Source organism: Haematobia irritans, chromosome 2 (genome assembly GCF_050003625.1).
Source record: "Haematobia irritans isolate KBUSLIRL chromosome 2, ASM5000362v1, whole genome shotgun sequence".
NCBI lineage: Eukaryota > Metazoa > Arthropoda > Insecta > Diptera > Muscidae > Haematobia > Haematobia irritans.
The window spans coordinates 6,803,473-6,820,679 of NC_134398.1; the positions used below are offsets into that span (position 1 = coordinate 6,803,473).

Genomic DNA, 17,207 nt, shown 5'->3' on the forward strand with positions numbered 1-17,207 from the left:
GAGTGAGAGAAAATTTGCTCTAGATTTTGACTAGCCAAAACATTTTTCTATGGGCGTGAAAAACTTCAGCGGGTATGGATCCTCGTCCCTTATGTATAGGTTTTAACTCCACGCTATCCTAAACCTTTTAGAAATATCTAGAATATATTTCCAACAAGTTGACTAATTTTTATGAGTGCGTCTATTTCTAGCAAAACATATTATTTCTATGGTCCGGCATGTTGCTCTCGTTAAAATTTCTGTTGCATGTCGATAAGTCAGTTTTATATGATTTTCTTATGGTATAGAATTTTAACAATCGCTAACATCGTCCTGGCGAAAATTTCGCAAACAAAAACAAATATGAATTTCTTATGGTCAGAAACTGCACGTCTTGCTAATTTTAACGATCATAACATCGTTCTAAGTAAAGCTTCGCTAAGTATTTATGCAGTTGCGGAAAATGTTCACTGTACTGGTGCTTTGTTTGCTATCAACAACCAGCTGGCAACGTTTGCTAAGGATTGCAAGATTTTACTGGGGAAAAATCTCTAGCAAAAACTTGCAATTTATCTATCTGTCAAATGTAGTCTCTCTCCGGCCAGAGAATGAAGCCGACCCATTTTTGCCGGCGGCGGCTGACACTAATTTTTTGCCTCCGGCGGCGGCGGCTTGATGGCTAAGCCGATATAAATTCGTCTATTCGGCGGCGGACAATTATCCATTATAAAATCGATTTGAGGTAATCCGAATGGTAATGAGATTAGTTGTACAACCAAACTTACAATCAAATTTTCATTTCATTTACATTTTCTGAGCTAAATGGTTGCAAAGCTATTATAGAAACATGATACTGATGGATTTTGGGTTGAAAGTTAAACATTTTAACAATAAATACAACAATTATTAATAAATTTTTCTGATTTAAATCAATATTTTTGATTACTTGGCGGCTAATTATGAGTCGAGATGAGTCGATATATTCGGCGGCGGCTTCGGCTGGAAGAAACTGGTCGGCGGCGGCTAAAATCGGCGGCGCGACTCGGCGGCTTCATTCTCTGTCTCCGGCTCTCTTTTGCTGACTTTTTGGTGTAAACGAACGACTTCCAGTAAAAATTTGTGATAATTACAAGAATTATAGGGTTCGCGTGCCCTTTACAGTGTGTCGGATCGATACGACTTGTCTGCGATGACTAAATAATCGGTAAATGTATTATCGATCCCATAAACATGCAGCAGTATCGATTATGCCTTCGGACTTACAGCCTGTTTCTGTATGTCGAATGAGCTCTGTCGATCGACTAAAATGGAAACAAACAGCTGAATTTATAACCAAAAAACAGCTGTTTCTATGTATTTCAGTCGATCGATTGAACTCGTTCGACATACAGAAACAGGCTGTTAACTTATATAATGACACAATATATGGGATATGTTCGACACGAGCGGAATAACTGATATTTTGTAAAGCGCATAATGAGCATAATGTGCTCGTATCGAACATATCCCATATATTGTGCACATTATAAGTCCGAAGGTATAATCGATACTGCTGCATGTTTATGGGATCGATTACATATTTACCGATTATTTAGTCATCGCCGACAAGTCGTATCGAACCGACACACTGTAAAGGGCACCTTATACTGTCGGATAAACCCTACGACACAACACGTTGCGGCGGCAAATCCGCTAGTATAAGGCCATGTTCGCGTGTTGTGGGGACGTGTTGGCCTAAAATCAAAACAACTTTGATTTTTTCCGGTTGGGAGGCACAAATCTTCACGTGTAAGGGGATGTTCGCCAAACATTAGCAAAAACAAATTTATTTTCATAATTAAAACAAGCTTTTCTGAAATGAAATTAATGAGGGATCGCTAATTCAGATTCGAATTGTTTCTTCCATTTTTAGTAAAAAAATGGCTTTACACCTAAATTTTCGCCCATCTTCATTGTTTGTGTTTATGCTTCTTCTTATTTCTCCATGTTGTTATCATAATTGTTCGTGCAGTGTGAGGGTAAAACTTGAACAAACACACAACAAATAGGCGAACCTCTGTCGTAGTGATTATCCGACCGTCTAATGTCCGCTTAAGATTCTTTAAAAAACACCGACATTCAGTCCGGAATAACTGATAGTCTGTAAAGCGCCTAAGGGGCCTAAAACTCAAGTGGCAAATGAGCATGTAGCAGGGCACATAAATATAAAGCGAATTTTTTTATTGGCATTTATAGAATTCTATGTTCGAAATATTGTTGCAAAAATACCTATTTCTATTTTGCGATGTGTGTCGATTATATCGTCTAATGAAAATTTCGCAGCAAAATGCAAGTACATTGCCTATGGGTACCAGATGCTAACTGGACTTAAAAAAAATAGTTTTAATCAATCCGAAGGGATCGAAAAATAAAAGAAATCTTACTATTTGGTTTTGTCATTTTTTTCTTTTATTTTTATTGTAAATTATTTGGTAATTTTAATTATTAAAATGAAAATAAGAATAAATGAAATTTATATATATAAAAAATAATAAAAAAAAAAATAAAATAACGACTCATTGTTAAAACATCATGGTAACGGTTGCTTATGGTATTTTACCAAGCCTACTACATTATTTATACCTTTTTGGCTGTTCTATTTCCCTCTTTTGCTGAAGGATGAAATAGCCTAAACCCAAAGAAAAACAAGTGCAATTACTCTAAAGATTGGCAAACAATTTGAATAAGTCTAAAAACCAATAACCAAAGAAAAACAAAACTAAAAAAATAAAAATAAAAAACAAAAACAAAATTAACTACATTTTTATACGTATCAACTTTTTTTGAAGACAAATAAAAGTGAAATACAAAGGATATGCTACTTTATTATTATTATTATTAGTATCATTCATATGAAGCTAGCAAAAAATCAAAGATGATAGTGGTAAATTTGCACAGTAAAAAAAAAAAATAAAAAATTGCAAACAAGTTTTTTTTTCTTTTTTTAAATTTGAGTAGATCAAATAAGAAACAAAATATTTTTGATTTACGCTTATACAATATTGGAAGCATAGTACTGAATTAAGGCAATCGCCAATCTAAGAAATTTTTATTAATAATAAATTTATTCTAAACCATATTGATAACATTATTAACTCTATAATAAATCAATATTAGCTTTCATAAATATGCTCCCCTGGTAAGAGCGCTAAAAATATTTATTATACGTGTATCCTCCAATCAAAATACGAAGAAACATCCAACCCAACCACAATGAAGAAAAAGATGAAAAAAACCGAAGAATAAAAACTAACGAATAAAATTCAAATAAAGAAAAAGAAATACTATCATATAAAAACAAAAATGCATTTTTTGTAATAATGGAAGGTTTTGTATGTGTGTTTAGCAAATGGGATTAATTGGCTGTTGACATTGGAAGAATATTTGTACAATAATGCCGATATCCAAATTTTCAGTTCAAACTACAATTTAGGGTGTATATGTGGGTATTAAGTTCGAGTTTAGCTGCTAAAATCATCATTTTTTCACGATTACTTTTCTTTAATAATTTACTTTAAAGAATACAAACTTTGTTAAAATTTGCTGTGGGCTATTCCACATCAAATTATAATGAAATATGCAACAAATATATATAATTTTATGCCTTTTTTACTGATTTAGTTTTCACTTTAGTGAAAAAATTACGATTTTAAGGTGGGTATTAAGTTCGAGTTTAGCCGCTAAAATCGTCATTTTTTCACGATTACTTTTCTTTAATAATCCATTTTAAGGAATACAAACTTTGTGAAAATTTGCTTTGGGCTATTCCCCATCAAGATATAATGAAATCTGCAACAAATATTTATAATTTTATGTCTTTTTTTACTGATATAGTTTTAACTTTAGTGAATTTTAGCGGCTAAACTCGAACTTAATACTCACCTTTAGCGGATAAACTCGAACTTATGTTCGAACCATCTTATGTTCGGAAATTCCCTTCGAATAGACTTCACCTTCCACTTTCATTCCTCCCAAACAGTTTTTGGTTGTTCTTGGTTTCCAGTGATGCGCCGTCCAGACTATAAAATCAAAAATATCCCAGATATTGGCCACACTATAAGTTATTTTCGACAGCATAATCGATCCTGCTGCTTGTTAATGTGATCGATAAAACATTTATTGATTATTTAGTCATCGCTGATAATTCCTAGCGATTGTGTTTGTAAAGAATCTTAAGCGGACCTTAGACGGTCGGATAAACACTCCGACAGAAGTTCGTCTATTTGTTGTGTGTTCAAGTTTTGCCCGACCGTATAAGGTGTCCTTAAAGGTCGGATAAACTCTGCGACACACGTTGCGGCGACAAATCCCCTAATATAAGGCCATGTTCGCTTGTTGCCATAAAATCAAAACAACTTTGATTTTTCTGATTAAAGGTAAGTACTATGTTCGCTTTTCGCGTTGAAATTTTCGCGGTTACTTTATTAAAACAGTTCAATATAAAGCAGATAAATTAACTAAATTGATGTGCAATTTCTTGTTCCTCTAGATTTCGGCTAGACTTTACAGAAATATGTCTGTTTTCATTTATAATTTTGATTATTTGAGGAAAAGTAATCGCGAAAATAAAGTGATTTTCAACTCGAAAACCGAACATAGTACACACCTTAAGGCCGGTATGCACCTCTAGCAAAATTTTCGGTAGCAAAAATTTATTTAAGTCTACAACAAAAAAAAAACGGGGCTGTGAACACAAATTTTAAACCAGCTAATCGCTTTTAAAAATTGTTAATATATGTTCCAAATATTCCTCAAATAAATTGTTTATTATTTCCCTGCCAACATTTTTTGAATTTGGGGACGCTTCTGAGAATCACCACTACGTCGAAAACAATCATATACGACATCAAAAACTCGTCGGAAAAGCGCCGTTACTAGTGAGAAGTTGTACCACGCCAAGTTACTACGAAAAAGTTTCTCATCAGTGCAATTATTAGGTGCCTATTTAGATCAATTGCGAAGGACCCCAATAAGAACCCCTGCAAACTATCAGAAAAAGTGAATTTTAAGGTAATTGTAGAAGAATCATTGTGGTCAAGTAAAACACGATTGTGTAGATATTTATTGATTTGATTAAACATTTATAATTTCTTATAAATATAACATTTTTCGGTTTATCACATTTAACATAATTTTTTGCATTAATAAAAGAATGATGTTGAGTTTTAAGTAGCAAGTTACATATTGCAGCGTCTATCAGCCAGTTTGTTTATTTTCGATGGAGACAGCGTGCCTGGAAAAATATTTGAAAAACGATCACTTTATTCTATTTGGAAAGTCGAAAATTGTTCACCATATACCTTTCACAATTTTAAGCGTAATATCTATGTTTTCAGAACTTTATTTTCATTTTTATTTAACCCTGCTACTATGTTAGAAAAAACTTACAGATTTTATGTTGGGGTCATATCATGACCCACACTTAATTTTGTAAAATAAAATGAAATGTGTATCTAATTAAAAGGTTTTTTATAGTTTGGGATCATCGGAATAGGTTGTTGTTACTGGAATTTTCTGTCGTTGAGACGAACATACCGTTTATTTTGCCAGTTATGCTTTATTGGAAGTTTTTCTTTAATGAAAAAATTTACACTTTTTTAATTTACTCGCGCCTTTTGGTTGTAAAAAAGTTGTATGTAGGTGGTAATGGGAGCTACCGTGGCGCAATGGTTAGCATGCCCGTTTTACAAAGGGTCATGGGTTCAACCCCAGTTTCGACCAAACACCAAAGTATTTTTACAGCGGGTGGAATAATATATCTTCTGCTGGTGACATTTCTGAGTTTCAAAGCTTCTCTATGTGGTTTCACCGAAATGTGGAACCACGTGCAGATTTGGATTCATCGTCCCAAATAACTATAAAAACAATATTCAGTTCTTCATCAACAGAACCATAAAAACACTAACTTATTACATACAAACATTCATCCATTAGAAAATGTAATTTTTATACGGAAATCGCGATTTATATCAATTCAGTAAATCGTGAACAATATTAAAAGTCGTGCACCGATTGTAATGAAATAAAGCTCATTTTATTCGAAATATATTAAGCTAACTATTTCTGAACCAAAACTGTGATTGTTGACCCATTTTTATTTTGTAGGAATTTTTAAAGAACAAATTTTTTTTTGTTAAAAATTTCAATTTTTTTTTTTTCAAAACTTAAACGATATCTCTAAAACTACTTAGAAAATTGAAAAGCAATGTAAAGACGGCTTAAAGATAATATTCTTTGGGATTTTCGGTTTGTTTTTATTTAAAATGGTGAACCGTTTTCAAATTTTTCCAATATATGTAGTGAAGTGCCTTAATTATGAAAATAACGGTATATCTCGAAAAGTCAAACTGATGGATAAAAACCAAGTGTATATTTGGATTCAGCGACCTCAAATTACTAAAATTTGCTATAAATTTCAAATCAACACAAAAAAGTTCGTGTTTGTTCCCCTGTGTAATATATGGGGTCATTAAATGACCCCAACCTATTATGTGTATACACCAAGAATAAAAAGCCCTACGAACATAAAATTTTAACAAACCCTATTGAATTAAGTACATTTCACCAATTCATGCACTGAGTAGTAAGATCTTTTAATTATATTCCACCACAAAGAAATGGGGTAATAATAAATTCGATTTGGGTCATCAAATGACCCCAACATAATAGCAGGGTTAAATAAAATATAACAAGCTGGTTGTGCTTGGCGTTTCACAAAAAATAAAATGGCTCTTCTAACAGTAGTGATGGCAAAATACTTTCATGTACATTTTGTACTTTGTGATATGCTTCCCCCATCACAGTTCGCGATGGTTGTGGTGACATTTACGAGTCTGTGGTAGCGATGAGGATGAAATGGAACTTTGAAATGCTGGCAGGGTTACAGACCTTTTAAAACTTTTACGCACACAATGATTGTAATAAATTAAATGTTTGCTGCCAAAATATGCTTTTGACAACCCTGTTATTTTCATTAGAGGTGCGTACCAGCTTTCGAAATTGAACGCTACCGAAAATTTCGTTAGCATAAATAGCAATGCATTTCTTATGGGAATGAAATTTATCGCTAGAGGTGCATACCGGCCTTTAGGAGGCACAAATCTTCACGTGTAAGGGCATGTTCGCCAAACATTAGAAAAAGCAAATTTATTTTCATAATTAAACAAGCATTTCTACAATGAAATTAATGATGGATCGCTAATTCAGCTTGGAATTTTTATTGTTTCTTCCATTTTTTATTAAAAAATGGCTTTACACCTAACTTTTCGTCCATCTTCATTGTTTGTGTTTATGCTTCTTCTTATTTCTTCATGTTGTTATCATAATTGTTCGTGAAATGTGAGGGTAAAACTTGAACGAACACACAACAAATAGGCGAACCCCTGTCGTAGTATTTATCCGACCGTCTAACGTCCGCTTTACAGTGTGTCCAATCGATACGACAATTCGTTGATGACTAATTAATCGGCAAATGTGTTATCGATCCCATAAACATGCAGCAGTATCGATTATGCCTTCGGGCTTAACTTAGAATATGGCCAATATATGGGATATGTTCGACACGACCACTGTCGTCCGGATAAACTTATAGTCTGTAAAGCGCATAAACTATACCTCACATGCACACCTCTAAAGCATGCGAATCGAATAAAAAAACATATGAATCCCCTTTTCTTCCCAAATAAGCAAGATTTCCTTTGCTTCCACCGTAAAAAATTGTATGAATAGTTTTCCCATCTGTGAAGCGAAAAGTCATTGCAGAAAAATCGCGCAGGGAAAGTTTCCCCGTCAACAATTCACGTGAAAACGAAAACAAGCCCGATTATTTTATATAAAATCTTAAAATTTTTTTAAATATTCTGAAAAATCTTATCAAATATAATAAAGCTATACACTGTCCCAAATTCTCGAAAATTTTGTTTACAGTTTTAGTTTCCTCCAAAAAGCAAAAAATCGCAATTTGTTTATGAGTATGAGTTTTAAAAAAACGTTTTATATGTTTATTGTTAGAAATTATCAAAAAATTGTTGATTGCTACACTTTAATATTCATATTTTAAAATTACAAATATACTTTGTTTTTCATTACCATTTTGCTGGAATTGATTTCGTTTATTCAGACTAAATTTCAAATGTATATATATTTTTTTTATTTGTTTCGCAATTTAGAGAGGAATATCAAGGTCTCATTATTATCTGTTCTTGCTTTTCTGTTAAATATTTATTTTGCAATGATTCAGGCTGCTTATTTATCAATATCCATAATTTGGCATCGTCTAAGATTGTGATTTACTTGGAAATCAGACCAAGTAAAATAATCTCAAAAGAGACAAATATGAACAATGAAATACAAGTTGGCATCTTTTTTTTTTTCTTCGTGTACAAAAAGACAGCACCATCTCGTCTGTTTTTTTGTTTAAAGATTTGGTAAAAACAAATCTTTTTTTCTAAATTTTAAAAACTACGAAACCTAAAAAGTTAAACTTAAAATTAGAAGAGGAAAAGAAAAACAGGGAACTTAATAAGCGTTTGAACAACATTTCAAATACAAACTAAAAAATGAAGAATCGAATCAACTAAGCAGGAGAAACTCATAAGGCGCCCGGTTTCAATGAAAATGAAAGTTTTGGTCGTGAATTGTTTTTCCCTAGAATGACTTTTTGTTCCTCTTTGACACGTTTCTCTTGCTCTTTTCGCATTCGTTGGCGTTCTTCGTCCATCAAGCGTTGCTCTTCAATGATGGCCAAACGCTCCTCAGCCTGTAATGAAAAACAAAAAAGAATCGCGGTTAGTTAGTTATACGAATTTAGAAAATAAATTTATTATAAGTCATATATAATTATTATACCCTGACCACATAGTGGTCAGGGTATAATTACTATATATAGTGGTCGGGGTAAATAACTGCCAAAAATGTGCCTACCAGAAATATTGATTTTAGACCCCATAAAATATATACCGATCGACCAGTGTTGCCAGGTAATTTTGGAATCTTCCCCCCAATGAATAACTGTTTTAATTCACATTAATTCTAATCGACCACCAGGACCACCAACCTGGAAACACTGCGGTCGACTCAGAATCACCTCCTAAGTCGATCTAGCGCTTGGTGTCCGTCCATCCGCCTGTCCATGTATTTGTTGTTCGCAGGATTCTGGTCGCAATTATTAACCGATTTTGATGAAATTTAGTACAGGGTGTTTTTTGGGTACAAGGACGAACGCTATTGAATTTGGAAGAAATCGGCTCAAATTTAGATATAGCTCCCATATATGTATCGCCCGATTTCGACAAATGATATTACGTTGCGCTTTTTTACTAACCGATTATCGTAAAATTTCGCACAAAGCAATCTTTTTCATCACCCTTCAAGTGTGCAAAATCGGTTCAGATTTAGATATAGCTCCCATATAAAGGGTGGTTAAATTGTAAGGGCCAATGTTGAATGTGAACCTCACCTAAACGCCAAGTTTTTTTCCGAATTTTATTTGACATTTCTCTATTTCAGATTTACTCAATTTGAACCATGGAGAGATACACAATCCAACAACGTGTTAAATGGTTCCAAGAAATGGCAACAATAGATGATCAATTTTCGAAGAAAATCATCTTCAGTGATGAGGCACATTTTCACCTCAGTGGATTCGTCAATAAACAGAATTGCCGCATTTGGGCGAATGAGAATCCAAGAATGATTGTCGAAAAACCAAGGCACCCACAAAGAGTGACTGTTTGGTGCGGTTAATGGGCTGGCGGCATCATCGGGCCGTATTTTTTCCAAAATGAGGACGGTCAGGCAGTTACTGTGAATGGTGTTCGCTATCGTGAGGTGATAACGAACATTTTATGGTCCGAATAGGAATATATGGATGTGGACGGTGCTACTTGCCACACAGCTAACGAAACAATGGCTCTTTTGCGCAAAAAATTCAATGGCCGTGTTATCCAAGATCATGTGATTTGACACCGTTGGGCTTTTTTTTCTTTGGGGTTATTTGAAAGAAAAGGTGTACGTCGATAAGCCAGCAACAATTCAAGAGCTAAAGGATGAGATAATTCGGCACATTAACGTCATAGAACCTCTTGGGAGCCACCGTGGTGCAGTGGTTAGCATGCCCGCCTTGCATACACAAGGTCGTGGGTTCGATTCCTGCTACGACCGAACACCAAAAATTTTTTCAGCGGTGGATTATCCCACCTCAGTAATACTGGTGACATTTCTGAGGGTTTCAAAGCTTCTCTAAGTGGTTTCACTGGAATGTGGAACGCCGTTCGGACTCGGCTATAAAAAGGAGGTCCCTTGTCATTGAGCTTAACATGGAATCGGGCAGCACTCAGTGATAAGAGAGAAGTTCACCACTGTGGTATCACAATGGACTGAATAGTCTAAGTGAGCCTGATACATCGGGCTGCCACATAACCTAACCTAACCTAACCTCATAGAACCTCCATTATTCCTGAGCGTCATCGAAAATTTGGACCATCGAATGAAGGTGTGCCACCGAGGTCGCGGCGCCCATTTGGCCGATATTTTGTTCCATACATAATTGAGTAATATCAATATATCATAATAAAATAAAACTACAATAATTTCCTAAATAGTTTGTGTTTTACTCAAAATCAACATCGGCCCTTGATATTTTAACCACCCTTTATATGTATGGCCCGATTTTCCCAAATTTGGCCACAAAACCCTTATTTATTACCCGATCTTACTCAAATTTAGGATAAGGTAACCCTCCGTAGTATCAACCAAACCTGCCAAATATCATCGAAATCGCTTCAGATTTAGATATAGCTCCCATATATATGTATCGCCCGGTTTTCCCAAATTTGGCCACAAAACCCTTATTTATTACCTGATCTTACCCAAATTTAGCAAAAGGTAACCTTCTGTGGTATCAACCAATCCTCCCAAATATCATCCAAATTGGTTCAGATTTAGATATAGCTCCCATATATATGTATCGCCTGATTTTCAAAAATTTGCCCTAATAAAGCTAATTTTTACCAAAAATTCCTTATTTATTACCCCATCGTACTAAAATTTAGCACATGATAACCTTCTTTGGTATCAATCAAACTTGCAAATATTATCCAAATTGGTTCAGATTTAGATATAGGTCCCATATATATATGCATAGCTCGATTTTCCCAAAGTTTGCTATAATTCTCTTATTTATTAACCAACGTTACTTAAATTTCAATTTTTTATTTATTAGACGATCTATTTAGCCTTGTACATGTAGCTTGTACATAAATATATTGGCCGATTTGCACCATTTTGGATTTATTAACCAAACTAATTGAGCTATTTTCTCTTTTTTTAATAATGGAAGCAATATTAGTGGTATACAAACTCTGTAGGTTCAGAATCAACTATAGCTTCTAATATCAGACATTTTTGTTTAGATTGTTATAAAGGGTGATTCTTTTGAGGTTAGGATTTTCATGCATTAGTATTTGACAGATCACGTGGGATTTCAGACATGGTGTCAAAGAGAAAGATGCTCAGTATGCTTTGACATTTCATCATGAATAGACTTACTAACGAGCAACGCTTGCAAATCATTGAATTTTATTACCAAAATCAGTGTTCGGTTCGAAATGTGTTTCGCGCTTTACGATGAGGCTCATTTCTGGTTGAATGGCTACGTAAATAAGCAAAATTGCCGCATTTGGAGTGAAGAGCAACCAGAAGCCGTTCAAGAACTGCCCATGCATCCCGAAAAATGCACTGTTTGGTGTGGTTTGTACGCTGGTGGAATCATTGGACCGTATTTTTTCAAAGATGCTGTTGGACGCAACGTTACGGTGAATGGCGATCGCTATCGTTCGATGCTAACAAACTTTTTGTTGCCAAAAATGGAAGAACTGAACTTGGTTGACATGTGGTTTCAACAAGATGGCGCTACATGCCACACAGCTCGCGATTCTATGGCCATTTTGAGGGAAAACTTCGGAGAACAATTCATCTCAAGAAATGGACCGGTAAGTTGGCCACCAAGATCATGCGATTTGACGCCTTTAGACTATTTTTTGTGGGGCTACGTCAAGTCTAAAGTCTACAGAAATAAGCCAGCAACTATTCCAGCTTTGGAAGACAACATTTCCGAAGAAATTCGGGCTATTCCGGCCGAAATGCTCGAAAAAGTTGCCCAAAATTGGACTTTCCGAATGGACCACCTAAGACGCAGCCGCGGTCAACATTTAAATGAAATTATCTTCAAAAAGTAAATGTCATGGACCAATCTAACGTTTCAAATAAAGAACCGATGAGATTTTGCAAATTTTATGCGTTTTTTTTTAAAAAAAAGTTATCAAGCTCTTAACAAATCACCCTTTAAAACTCCCATAACTATGTAGCCCTTAATGTTCTTACATATGGAAATGTGGGTTATCTCCCAATCTTATACCACTCATACCCCACAAACAATGTTTACTAATTTAATGGGGGTGGTTTAGGGTATGATATAGTCAGCCCCGCCAGACTTTCTACTTTACTCACTTGTTTTCATAATTACTTCGAATTGAAATTTTTACATTTTTAGCTCCCATTTTCATGAAGCTAACGGACTTTTAAACCATGCTAGGGACTTCTCTGCCATCTTGGCTATATATTCCATATGTCAGTTAGGAACTTAACTGCTGAAAATTTTTCAGTTAAATTTAACCCGAGAGAAGATAACTGGCAGTTAAAGCGTAACGGAGCTACATGAAAATTGCCGTAAATCGTAATTTCATTAGCTGCCCTAAAAATTTGATATATAGTTTTAGAAAATGTTATACCCTAACCCCATTATCGGCACTAAGGAATACATCTTTTAGCTGATCATTTGCAATTCGATAAAAAAATCTCAAATGAAGAAAGGATTTGATTTTTAAGCCTTTACCCAGCAAACGCTGGATAGTCGTCCGAAATTTGTCTTGGTCAAATTAAATAAAAATACATGTAGACGGCCTTGTTGCGAATCAAGAATTAGCTTTACGTTCTCTTTAATTGGGCACTAAATTGTATGCGAATTGGACACCAAATGTACTTCGAGGATGTCGAAGAATACAAATCAATTGATTTCGTGATTGAAGACAAAATACATTTTATCTGTGTGCATAGTTTAATGTTTTTGTTGACTTACCAATTTGCGCTGGGCTTCCTCGATTTTGCGATTGTTTTCAGCCAAAATTTCTTCTAACTCCTCCCGTTTCTTCTTCTCCTCTTCCTATAAATTAGGGAAATTATTAAATGTTATTAAAGCATTTGGGATTTTGAATAACAAATGTTTAAGCTAAATCAAAATATGAACTTAAACAAAACAAAAACAATTGATTAAAATTTCTATTTTTTTTTAATTTGCATTTCATGGGAAATTGTTTTTAAAGTACATAGAGAGCACCATTGAGTTTCATCTTGGTAAATTGCATATAAATTAATATACACATATCTAGTGGATACATACATAATATATTAAGAAAAAATTATATATAGATGAAGATAGACATACTTAATACTAGAAAATGTTCATTTTTTTCTTGATGGTTTCTTTAAAATATATTAATAATAGTATTTGAAATGTTTATATTACTTTTTTTTTGAGAGTTCTTTTGTTTTTTGTGGCTCTTGCTTTTGTTTACTATGCCAGTATTTTTTTGGTTTTTTTTAATCCATTTAAATTTCAAAATTTTACTTACAATCATTTTACATCAACACCGCGTTTCCAATATGTACTTTTGCATTTCAAAATATGTAGTATTATTTATGTACATGGTAATTACAACAAGTAAGTTACTCTAAACATGTCATATATTTCTGAACAACAAGAACAACATCAACAACTGAATATTGCAATAATGGTCGTTTAACTTAAAAAGAAAATACAACAGATATCGAGAGATAGAATGATGCAAGGCGTACATGTGGCAAGATACAACAAACTCGATTGGTATGATCTATAAAAGTATGTGCGAAATATAGAAAATTCAGTTTTACTGGATTCTGTATCCCCTTCGATTTTGTAGCAGATCTTATAAAAACAAAATCTAAAAATCGGACTTAAATTTGTATGGACCTGTCACAACGTCATATCGAAAAGCTTTCACATGGATTTTCGTATCGAGAGAACTTTCCGTCTATAGGCCAATGGGGGTTTCCCAAGTCTTTATGTGGGGGTGGGTAAACTTGTGCATTTTTTTTTAAAGGAAATAATGATCCTGGTGATTGATCTTCTTTGCGAGTGTCGATTTTTCACATTGGTTTCAATTGGTTCAGGTCCCTTGATGATGCTAAATTTAAAACTTACTTCCAAAGTCCACAACACATGGTCTAGTCACCGACGACTGCTACAAGGCTTTCGTAATATTTTTGAATCATGTGTCACTTGAGATCAATGGTGTTGCAGTAGCAGATGGGGTTGTCGTATATTTGTGTGGCTTGCTTGATTTTTTTGTTTGTTTTTGGTTTTTCTATTGGGTTTGTTTGTGTGGAGAGTTAGTAGTAGTGTATTCTTTTGATTTGTGGTTGTATGATGTATGGTTATGTGTGGAGCTTGTCTATTTTCCTCCATAAGAGGAAAGCATATATTACAGGCCACACAAAAGGGGTATTTTGTTTTTGCTGAAAACTCATCAACGAGTTTTCATGAGATCAAAAATCAAAATTTATGGAAAAATAAATTTGTAATTAAAAAAATCAAAGATAGTTTTGCATACAAAGAGTCTCATACACAGTGGTGAAGGTATAGGGATTTGGGATCTGAGTAGAATTGTAAAAGGATATAGGGGATGTGAATATGAAGGATCTTTCGAAGGATGTACTGATGGAATGTAAAGGATGGCTTTTATGTTGGGGACTGTTTGATGTAGATGAAGGGAAGGAATATGAAAAGTTTCAAGTTATTCTTCATGATGGCTAGGAGTATAAATGACACAAAAGCTCCAAGTCGCCTACTTAATCCCTGAAAACGAGCACCTACCTCTCTGCGGCGTTCTTCTTCACGAATTTGTTCACGCCTTCGCTCTAATTCGAGCATCATTTCTCTTTCCATTTCTGCTTTGGCTTCCTCGACTCGTCGTTTCACCTCTTGCTCGATTTCATCTCTTCTCTTTTCCAATTCTTCTTCTACACGTTTTTTCACCAGCATTTCTATGCGTTTCGATGCTTCTTCTTCGATAATCTGAAACAATTTTCCAAGCATTTTAATACAGACCAAAGGATATTCTTTTAAGGGATACTCACCTTTTGCTCAGCCTCCTTTTGTCTTCTCTGTCTTTCCATTTCGGCCAAACGTTCGACCTGTATTCAATACAAAAACAAAAAGATTTTACATAACCTTTTCCAATTTATATCCTTTTAGGAAACATTGGTCACTTACCTCATCTAACTTCTTATACCGACTCCTTTTGTGGCTACTTCTATGACTGTGATTGTCCCCGCTGTCTGTATATGAACTCGACGATGTCGAAGATGATGATCTTTTCCGGCTGGACCTATGATGATTGTGTTCACGTTCACGTTCTCTTTCCCTTTCCCTGTCTCTGTTTTCCTTTTTGCTCTGGCTATATTCATAGTATACTTCCGAATCTTTTTCGCGTTTTCGTTCACTGTGATGTGATTTACTGCGTTTTTTGTGTTTACTTTTGTGGTGCCGCCGTTTGGGAGTTGGACTTCGTGACCGGGAACCCATTTTGTTTAACTTGATGGCCGGTTGTGAATGCTCCTTATGACTAGGACGAAACTATCCCCCCGTTCCACACTTTTGGACTATTTAACTTTAGCCCACGTTTTGGCTATTGGTGGCAATTTATGCTGGCACAATAAACTACGTAAAATATACACACGTTTTCACGAATTTTGCAATTTTTTTCTTGTAAAACTGTCTCTGACCGCTGGATATAAATTTTCTTAAATTCCCGTTCGCAGTTTTAATTCTTCTTTCTCTTTTCATTCCATGATTGTGACCTGCGGCTACGTTCAACATACAGAGCTGTGTTCAGTGCTAATTTTTCTCTATGGCTATGTTCAATGTGGATAGTTATGAAGTCAATCAAATTGCACGCGCAAATAACATTAGGTCTGTTCCCGCAATTTTTTAGTATGAATCACGTCTTTATATTAGGCCTGTTTTTTAGTACTTGATGCAACATTTGTATGAGTAACCCCCATTTTCATAAAACTCCGTTAGTGTTCCGTTAACTAACCAACTTTTAAACCTTATTCTAGACGAAGCTGTCATCCTGCCTTTATATTCCATAGGCCAGTTAGGAACTTAACTGACGAAAAAATTTCAGTTAAAGTCCCTGCCAACATTTTTTGAATTTGGGGGCGCTTCAGAGAATCCCCACTACGTCGAAAACAGTCGTATACGATATCCAAAACTCCTCGGAAAAGCGCCGTCACTATTGAGAAGTTGTACCACGCCAAGTTACTACAAAAAAGTATCGCATGAGTGCAATTATTAGGAGCCCTTCTGGATACATTTAGAAGGAAGCCGATAAGAGCCCCTTCAAACAATCAGACAAAGTGCATTTTAAGATAGTTGTAAAAGAATCATTGTGGTCAAATAAAACACGATTGTTTAGATGTTTATTAATTTTATGAAACATTTATAAATTCTCATAAATATAACATTTATGCGGCTATCACATCACATTTAACACATTTTTATGCATTAATAAGAGATTGATGTTGAGTTACAAGTTGTAAGTTAAATGTTGTAGCGTCTATCAGCCAGTACTTTTATTCCCAATGGAGGCAGCGTGTCTGGAAAAATATTTGAAAAACTATCACTTTATTCCATTTGGAAAGTCAAAAATTGTTCACCAATTTACTTTTCACAATTTTAAGCGTAATAACTATGTTTTCAGCATTTTATTTTCGTTTTTATTTAAATAAAATATAACAAGCTGGTTGCGCTTGGCGTTTCACAAAAAATAAAATGGCTCTTCTAACAGTAGTGATGGCAAAATACTTTCATGTACATTTTGTACTTTTTGATATGCTTCCCCCATCACAGTTCGCGATGGTTGTGGTGACATTTACGAGTCTGTGGTAGCGATGAGGATGAAATGGAACTTTGAAATGCTGGCAGGGAGTTAACCGGAGAGAAGATATTTGCAATTTACTTTCTGTTAACTGGCAGTTAAAGCCTAACGGAGCTACATGAAAATGGCCGTAAGTAAGTAAATTTATTTGAG

The 17,207-nt window shown here is 34.6% G+C and overlaps 1 protein-coding gene and 1 long non-coding RNA gene across 2 annotated transcripts; both read right to left on the minus strand.

The window, feature by feature from the left end:
• Nucleotides 1–8,143: 8,143 nt before the first annotated feature.
• On the minus strand, nucleotides 8,144–15,976 carry Arglu1 (Arginine and glutamate rich 1). Its single transcript, XM_075293237.1, has 5 exons — nucleotides 15,386–15,976; nucleotides 15,250–15,306; nucleotides 14,987–15,187; nucleotides 13,154–13,237; nucleotides 8,144–8,776 (listed from the first exon to the last, which is right to left on the minus strand). Exons 1-5 carry the CDS (start codon nucleotides 15,695–15,697, stop codon nucleotides 8,609–8,611), a joined length of 822 nt encoding a protein of 273 aa, XP_075149352.1. The 5' UTR covers nucleotides 15,698–15,976; the 3' UTR covers nucleotides 8,144–8,608.
• A 587-nt stretch (nucleotides 15,977–16,563) lies between these two features.
• LOC142226700 (uncharacterized) lies at nucleotides 16,564–17,207 on the minus strand. The gene is made up of 2 exons (XR_012719729.1): nucleotides 16,842–17,207; nucleotides 16,564–16,773 (listed from the first exon to the last, which is right to left on the minus strand). It is a non-coding gene; the product is annotated as an uncharacterized LOC142226700 (long non-coding RNA).

What these genes read in the sequence shown, in the direction of transcription:
- Arglu1 (XM_075293237.1), bottom strand. Translation starts at nt 15,697, where the DNA reads ATGGGTTCCCGGTCACGAAGTCCAACTCCCAAACGGCGGCACCACAAA. An exon ending in AAAAGGAGGCTGAGCAAAAG is followed by an intron (nt 15,188 to 15,249) that starts GTGAGTATCCCT and finishes AAATTGTTTCAG; the next exon opens with ATTATCGAAGAAGAAGCATC. An exon ending in AAGAAGAACGCCGCAGAGAG is followed by an intron (nt 13,238 to 14,986) that starts GTAGGTGCTCGT and finishes CCTAATTTATAG; the next exon opens with GAAGAGGAGAAGAAGAAACG.